This window comes from Tachypleus tridentatus, chromosome 10 (assembly GCF_004210375.1).
Source record: "Tachypleus tridentatus isolate NWPU-2018 chromosome 10, ASM421037v1, whole genome shotgun sequence".
NCBI classification, from domain to species: domain Eukaryota; kingdom Metazoa; phylum Arthropoda; class Merostomata; order Xiphosura; family Limulidae; genus Tachypleus; species Tachypleus tridentatus.
This window is the reverse complement of record NC_134834.1, coordinates 102,818,426-102,826,229: the sequence shown is the minus strand read 5'-3', so window position 1 is coordinate 102,826,229 and position 7,804 is coordinate 102,818,426. Positions and strand designations below refer to the sequence as shown.

Here is a 7,804-nt window from a genome sequence, read left to right as displayed (position 1 = left end):
GGACCCGGTTTCCGGGCGTTTTGTGGAGAACTAAATCCCAGTTACACCGTACCATCGAAACAAACGGTCACAAATCATCTGAAGAAAATATTTGCTACTGAGAAAGAGTTACTCATCAATGATATCCTGAATCACTACACGGGTATGCCATGACATCTGATCTATGGACAGGCCAGGCAACTGAAGCGTACATAACAGTTACGGGGCACTATCTTGATTCGAACTGGACACTGCAAAATGTTGTTTTAACCACAAGAGAAGTCACAGACATACATACTGGAGAAAATCTGGCTTATGAACTGAGGTCAATCACGTCAGAATTTCACATACCACTGAACAAAATTACGGCACTCATAACAGACAATGCCAGCAACATGACATTGTGCTGCAACAATCTTGGCTGGCTGAGTGTGAAATGTTTCGCACACACGCTACAGCTCTGCATCAGATCTGCATTTCATAAAGTCAGATCAATTAACCACGCTTTTGGCAGCGCCAAAAAACTAGTAACTTTTTTTCGAAAATCCGTGTTAGCTTCCAATGAGCTCACCCAACGTCAAAAGCAGATGGGATTACCGCACCATAGTTTGATCATAGACTGTGCAACACGGTGGAATAGCACGTACGACATGTTTGACAGACTTATAGAACAGAGACTTGCTGTATATGCAGTCTTGCACAGTAATGTTGTGAAGGACTCTCAAGCAAAGGTTCTTGACATTACTGATAAAGACTGGGAGGTCATTCAAGATATTGTTCCAGTTCTTCAGCCTTTATACATAGCCACAAGGGTTCTTTGCTCAGAACAATATCCAACCCTCTCTGGGGTGATGACGGTCGTGTACAGTCTGTTGGAGATCCATTTAAAGACCAAAGACTCAGATTCCAATGTGGTTAAAAACTTCAAAGATGAAATCTCACAAGATCTGAAAAGGCGTTTCAAGACAGAAACTGATGACGTGTGCAAAAAACATTAGAATGATGTGTTCTTTCATGGATCCCCGAAGGATTGCCATTTTTGACACCAGCTCAGCGAGATGTAGTTCACCGAGAAATCATTTGTTACTGTCAAAAACTGGCACAGTCTGAATCACAAGTCACTGGAGTAGCAGCTGACAGTTCTGTTCCTCAACATCAGTCAGCCGAGGTGAATTCAAGTACCAAACCAGGCAGCAAACTATCACAAGACGACATGGCTTATTTGTTGGGTGATTTTTATGAACAAGACTGTTCTGTTGTTGTTCCTGAATCCCCCAAGGCTGAATTAGAACTCTACCTGGAGCAAAAGCCAATCCCATGCAATGAATCTCCGTTTGCCTGGTGGCGAAATGAACAATCATCGTATCCAACGATGTCTAAACTGGCCCGAACGCTGCTCTCCATTCCAGGCACCTCTGTACCGTCCGAGCGGGTATTTTCCTGTGCTGGTGGTGAGTTCTTTATTTCTTTTATAAAACATTCACACTATATCACACATGTGGTTCATCATGATTATAGATATATACCGTTATCCGACATATCAGAATATGTTCTATTGTAAATACTTAAATGTTTCTATTATATGTTTATGCCAGGAACTGTTACAAAATTGAGATCGTCTCTTGATTCCGACACAGTGGACATGTTGATTTTTTTTAAACAAACGATTAAAAGCCAAAAACAATGCCAAGAGTGTGGATCATGTCTCCGTAAAACTTGAGGCTTCAGCTCCCGATACAGCTACCAATCTCCCTGTCCGCATCAAGTAAGAGCCAATGGATGTCAGTGTTGCACACTCCAGTGATGTTCCGGCTCTCCCTACTCTTGGAGGAGTCACTAACTTGGAGTAGGAGTGGGCCCAAAGTCCAACATATATATGTTTTCTACTGCACGTTGTACCTTTCATATTCACTTCAATTAATGCATTGATGTTTTTGTAAACTTGTGTGGAAATAAGAACAATTTTCCGACATCATGTTTTTGTCGTTGTCTGTATGTGTCTGAGCATGCGCACTCCTGGTACTTGGGTTTTTCCCATTTTCAGTACACAGTTCAGAGCGATAATATTTTATCATTTGTATGGTGCAACGTAACTAAGATAATGTAATGACGCGATAAGATTGGCAGTAACAGAGTGAGGTAAAATGTTAAAACAAAACACGTGACACACCTGCAATTAATTTTCATTTTATTCATATTTCAAATGTGGCCAATATATTCACTGAACACAACACCAACATCAATTCTGTGTACACGGATAGTTTCGTGTATTGAGTGACGTGTAAACGTTTACAGAAATTAGTAAACGTAGAAGCCTTAACTCTCACATAGCTGGAGTAAAACTAGAAAGGAACACCACTCTCACATAGCTGGAGTAAAACTAGAAAGGAACACCACTCTCACATAGCTGGAGTAAAACTAGAAAGGAACACCACTCTCACATAGCTGGAGTAAAACTATAAAGGAACGCCACTCTCACACAGCTGGAGTAAAACTATAAAGTAACGCCACTCTCACATAGCTGGAGTAAAACTAGAAAGGAACGCCACTCTCACATAGCTGGAGTAAAACTAGAAAGCAACACCACTCTCACATAGCTGGAGTAAAACTAGAAAGCAACACCACTCTCACATAGCTGGAGTAAAACTAGAAAGGAACACCACTCACATAGCTGGAGTAAAACTAGAAAGGAACACCACTCTCACATAGCTGGAGTAAAACTAGAAAGGAACACCACTCTCACATAGCTGGAGTAAAACTAGAAAGTAACACCACTCTCACATAGCTGGAGTAAAACTAGAAAGTAACACCACTCTCACATAGCTGGAGTAAAACTAGAAAGGAACATTACCTCACATAGCTGAGTAAAACTAGAAAGTAACACCACTCTCACATAGCTGGAGTAAAACTAGAAAGGAACACCACTCTCACATAGCTGAGTAAAACTAGAAAGTAACACCACTCTCACATAGCTGGAGTAAAACTAGAAAGAGCTAGGAGTACCACACTCACATAGCTGGAGTAAAACTAGGAACACCACTCTCACATAGCTGGAGTAAAACTAGAAAGTAACACACCACTCACATAGCTGGAGTAAAACTAGAAAGGAACACCACTCTCACATAGCTGGAGTAAAACTAGAAAGGAACACCACTCTCACATAGCTGGAGTAAAACTAGAAAGGAACACCACTCTCACATAGCTGGAGTAAAACTAGAAAGGAACACCACTCTCACATAGCTGGAGTAAAACTAACACCACTCTCACATAGCTGGAGTAAAACTAGAAAGTAACACACTCACATAGCTCTCACATAGCTGGAGTAACATAGGAACTGGAGTACTCTCACATAGCTGGAGTAAAACTAGAAAGGAACACCACTCTCACATAGCTGGAGTAAAACTAGAAAGGAACACCACTCTCACATAGCTGGAGTAAAACTAGAAAGGAACACCACTCTCACATAGCTGGAGTAAAACTAGAAAGGAACACCACTCACATAGCTGGAGTAAAACTAGAAAGGAACACCACTCTCACATAGCTGGAGTAAAACTAGAACACCACTCACATAGCTGGAGTAAAACTAGAAAGGAACACCACTCTCACAAGCTGGAGTAAAACTAGAAAGGAACACCACTCTCACATAGCTGGAGTAAAACTAGAAAGAGTAAAACTAGAAAGGAACACCACTCTCACATAGCTGGAGTAAAACTAGAAAGGAACACCACTCTCACATAGCTGGAGTAAAACTAGAAAGGAACACCACTCTCACATAGCTGGAGTAAAACTAGAAAGTAACACCACTCTCACATAGCTGGAGTAAAACTAGAAAGTAACACCACTCTCACATAGCTGGAGTAAAACTAGAAAGGAACACCACTCTCACATAGCTGGAGTAAAACTAGAAAGGAACACCACTCTCACATAGCTGGAGTAAAACTAGAAAGGAACACCACTCTCACATAGCTGGAGTAAAACTAGAAAGGAACACCACTCTCACATAGCTGGAGTAAAACTAGAAAGTAACACCACTCTCACATAGCTGGAGTAAAACTATAAAGGAACACCACTCTCACATAGCTGGAGTAAAACTAGAAAGTAACACCACTCTCACATAGCTGGAGTAAAACTAGAAAGGAACACCACTCTCACATAGCTGGAGTAAAACTAGAAAGGAACACCACTCTCACATAGCTGGAGTAAAACTAGAAAGCAACACCACTCTCACATAGCTGGAGTAAAACTAGAAAGTAACGCCACTCTCACACAGCTGGAGTAAAACTAGAAAGTAACGCCACTCTCACACAGCTGGAGTAAAACTATAAAGGAACACCACTCTCACACAGCTGGAGTAAAACTAGAAAGGAACACCACTCTCACATAGCTGGAGTAAAACTAGAAAGTAACACCACTCTCACATAGCTGGAGTAAAACTAGAAAGGAACACCACTCTCACATAGCTGGAGTAAAACTAGAAAGTAACACCACTCTCACATAGCTGGAGTAAAACTAGAAAGGAACACCACTCTCACATAGCTGGAGTAAAACTAGAAAGGAACACCACTCTCACATAGCTGGAGTAAAACTAGAAAGGAACACCACTCTCACATAGCTGGAGTAAAACTAGAAAGGAACACCACTCTCACATAGCTGGAGTAAAACTAGAAAGGAACACCACTCTCACATAGCTGGAGTAAAACTAGAAAGTAAACACCACATAGCTCACATAGCTGGAGTAAAACTAGAAAGTAACACCACACATAGCTCACATAGCTGGAGTAAAACTAGAAAGGAACACCACTCTCACAACACCACCTCTCACATAGCTGGAGTAAAACTAGAAAGGAACACCACTCTCACATAGCTGGAGTAAAACTAGAAAGGAACACCACTCTCACATAGCTGGAGTAAAACTAGAAAGTAACACCACTCTCACAGCTAGTAAAACTAGAAAGTAACACCACTCTCACATAGCTGGAGTAAAACTAGAAAGTAACACCACTCTCACAAGCTAGAAAGTAACACCACTCTCACATAGCTGGAGTAAAACTAGAAAGGAACACCACTCTCACATAGCTGGAGTAAAACTAGAAAGGAACACCACTCTCACATAGCTGGAGTAAAACTAGAAAGGAACACCACTCTCACATAGCTGGAGTAAAACTAGAAAGTAACACCACTCTCACATAGCTGGAGTAAAACTAGAAAGTAACACCACTCTCACATAGCTGGAGTAAAACTAGAAAGTAACACCACTCTCACATAGCTGGAGTAAAACTAGAAAGGAACACCACTCTCACATAGCTGGAGTAAAACTAGAAAGGAACAACACCACTCTCACATAGCTGGAGTAAAACTAGAAAGTAACACCACTCTCACATAGCTGGAGTAAAACTAGAAAGGAACACCACTCTCACATAGCTGGAGTAAAACTAGAAAGGAACACCACTCTCAACTCACATAGCTGGAGTAAAACTAGAAAGGAACACCACTCTCACATAGCTGGAGTAAAACTAGAAAGTAACACCACTCTCACATAGCTGGAGTAAAACTAGAAAGGAACACCACTCTCACATAGCTGGAGTAAAACTAGAAAGGAACACCACTCTCACATAGCTGGAGTAAAACTAGAAAGTAAAAGCAGTTTATTTAGAAACTGGATAGATAAAGTTCCAGACATAATCAGTAAACACATTACATATTAAATAAATTGAGTATTAGCAACAAAGTAATTATCTCGGGTAAAAAAACGAATCGTCATTCATAGTGGATATGTCATCAGACTCGCAGATAAAGCGGGTAACAGCTTCATGTTCATTTGTAAAAAACTTAGATTTACTTCGAAAGCATAAAAAGCTTTGTCTAATGAGTGTAAAAATGTTTTAAAATCGCCATATGCAGTATCGTATCGAAACCCGTTACGGTTTTATCAGACTTTAATGTATATTCTGTTAAAAATCTTACGATATGATATTTGACCAATTTTGGATTACCAAACTACATACACGCCATACAAATACAAGTTTTTGTAATACAAAAAAAAGAAAAAAAATCTGCGAGTTTGGATTTGTCTGTTATAAATAGGTATTGACCTGAAACACGTTAAAGAACATTTTAAAATATTATTAAAAGACAGAACTTGTATTAATTTGTTTATCGTCAGTAATACTGTTTAATCTAATGGGAAAATTAAAGGTTTAAACAATAGAAACGTTTCATTTCAGTAAATTTGAAATTAAATTTCTTAACCGTAAAATTAAATACACGTATTTAAACAGTTTCAAAGTCATTTAATATTTCAAATAAATTACTTTCTATAACCATGTCATCTCACAAAGCTCCATTGTTAAACAGTAAATTATTTTTGCAGGTCATGAAATGTTTACTGGACAACACATTAGTGTAACTTGACCAACGTGTGTTTCGCAGGTAGGTAACGTCCGCTAAAAACTGGGTTTCGATGCCCGTTATGAGCACAGCACAGATAGCCCATTGTTTAGCTTTGTGCATAACTATAGACAAAGAAAATAACTCCACTTTGTGTTTCACTAAAAAGGGTACGGTTTGCTCTTTGTGTAAAGCCGCTATCTAAAACACAATAGTCTATCTTGTTTTAACTTGATACAGTATTTTCTAAACATATTTCAGTGGGGCTGTTTGTGAGTTGTCTTACATTCCTAACATGTAGCTAATATTGGTTGATATAGCGGTCTTTATGTAGCCATACCTTCATCTGTACTTATTGTAATATTGGTTGATACATCGGTCTTTATGTAGCTATACTTTCATCTATAGTTAATGTAATGCTGGTTGATACATAGGTCTTTATGTAGCCATACGTTTATCTATACTTAATGTAATGCTGGTTGATACATTGGTTTTTATGTAGCCATACCTTTATCTATACTTAATGTAATGCTGGTTTATACATCGGTCTTTATATAGCCATACCTTCATCTGTACTTAATGTAATACTGGTTGATGCATAGGTATTTATATAGTCTTATCTTTATCTATACTTATTATAATATTGGTTGATACATCAATCTTTATGTAGCCTTATCTTTATCTATACTTAATGTGATATTGGTTGATACATATGTATTTATGTAGCCTTACCTTTATCAATACTTAATGTAATATTGGTTGATACATAGGTCTTTATGTAGCCTTACCTTTATCTATACTTATTGTAATATTGGTTAATACATCGGCCTTTATGTAGCCATACCTTCATCTGTACTTAATGTAATATTGTTTGATGCATAAGTATTTATGTAGCCTTACCTTTATCAATACTTAATGTAATATTGGTTTATACATAGGTCTTTATGTAGCCATACGTTTATCTATACTTATTGCAATATTGGTTGATACATAGGTATTTATTTAGCCATACCATACATATTTAATGTAATACTGGTTGATACATAGGTCTTTATGTAGCGATACCTTTATCTATACGTAATGTAATGCTGGTTTATACATAGGTCTTTATGTAGCCATACGTTTATCTATACTTATTGCAATATTGGTTGATACATAGGTATTTATTTAGCCATACCATACATATTTAATGTAATACTGGTTGATACATAGGTCTTTATGTAGCGATACCTTTATCTATACGTAATGTAATGCTGGTTTATACATAGGTCTTTATGTAGCCATACGTTTATCTATACTTATTGTAATATTGGTTGATACATCGGTCTTTATATAGCCATACCTTCATCTGTACTTAATGTAATACTGGTTGATACATAGGTCTTTATGTAGCCATACTTTCATCTATAGTTAATGTAATGCTGGTTGATACATAGGT

At 38.1% G+C, this 7,804-nt stretch overlaps 1 protein-coding gene across 3 annotated transcripts in view; it reads left to right on the top strand.

Annotated features, from left to right (window-relative positions):
- Window positions 1–7,804, top strand: part of LOC143230000 (uncharacterized) — a 35,059-nt gene that overhangs the window by 10,201 nt on the left and 17,054 nt on the right. For 2 of the 3 annotated variants that reach the window (XM_076462936.1, XM_076462938.1), the window contains exon 1: window positions 1,193–1,430. The exons of the other annotated variant lie outside the window; for it this stretch is intronic. In XM_076462936.1, the coding sequence (XP_076319051.1) occupies window positions 1,193–1,430 (238 nt within the window). Of the gene's footprint in view, window positions 1–1,192; window positions 1,431–7,804 lie in introns of those variants that run through there. 3 annotated transcript variants of the gene reach the window in all.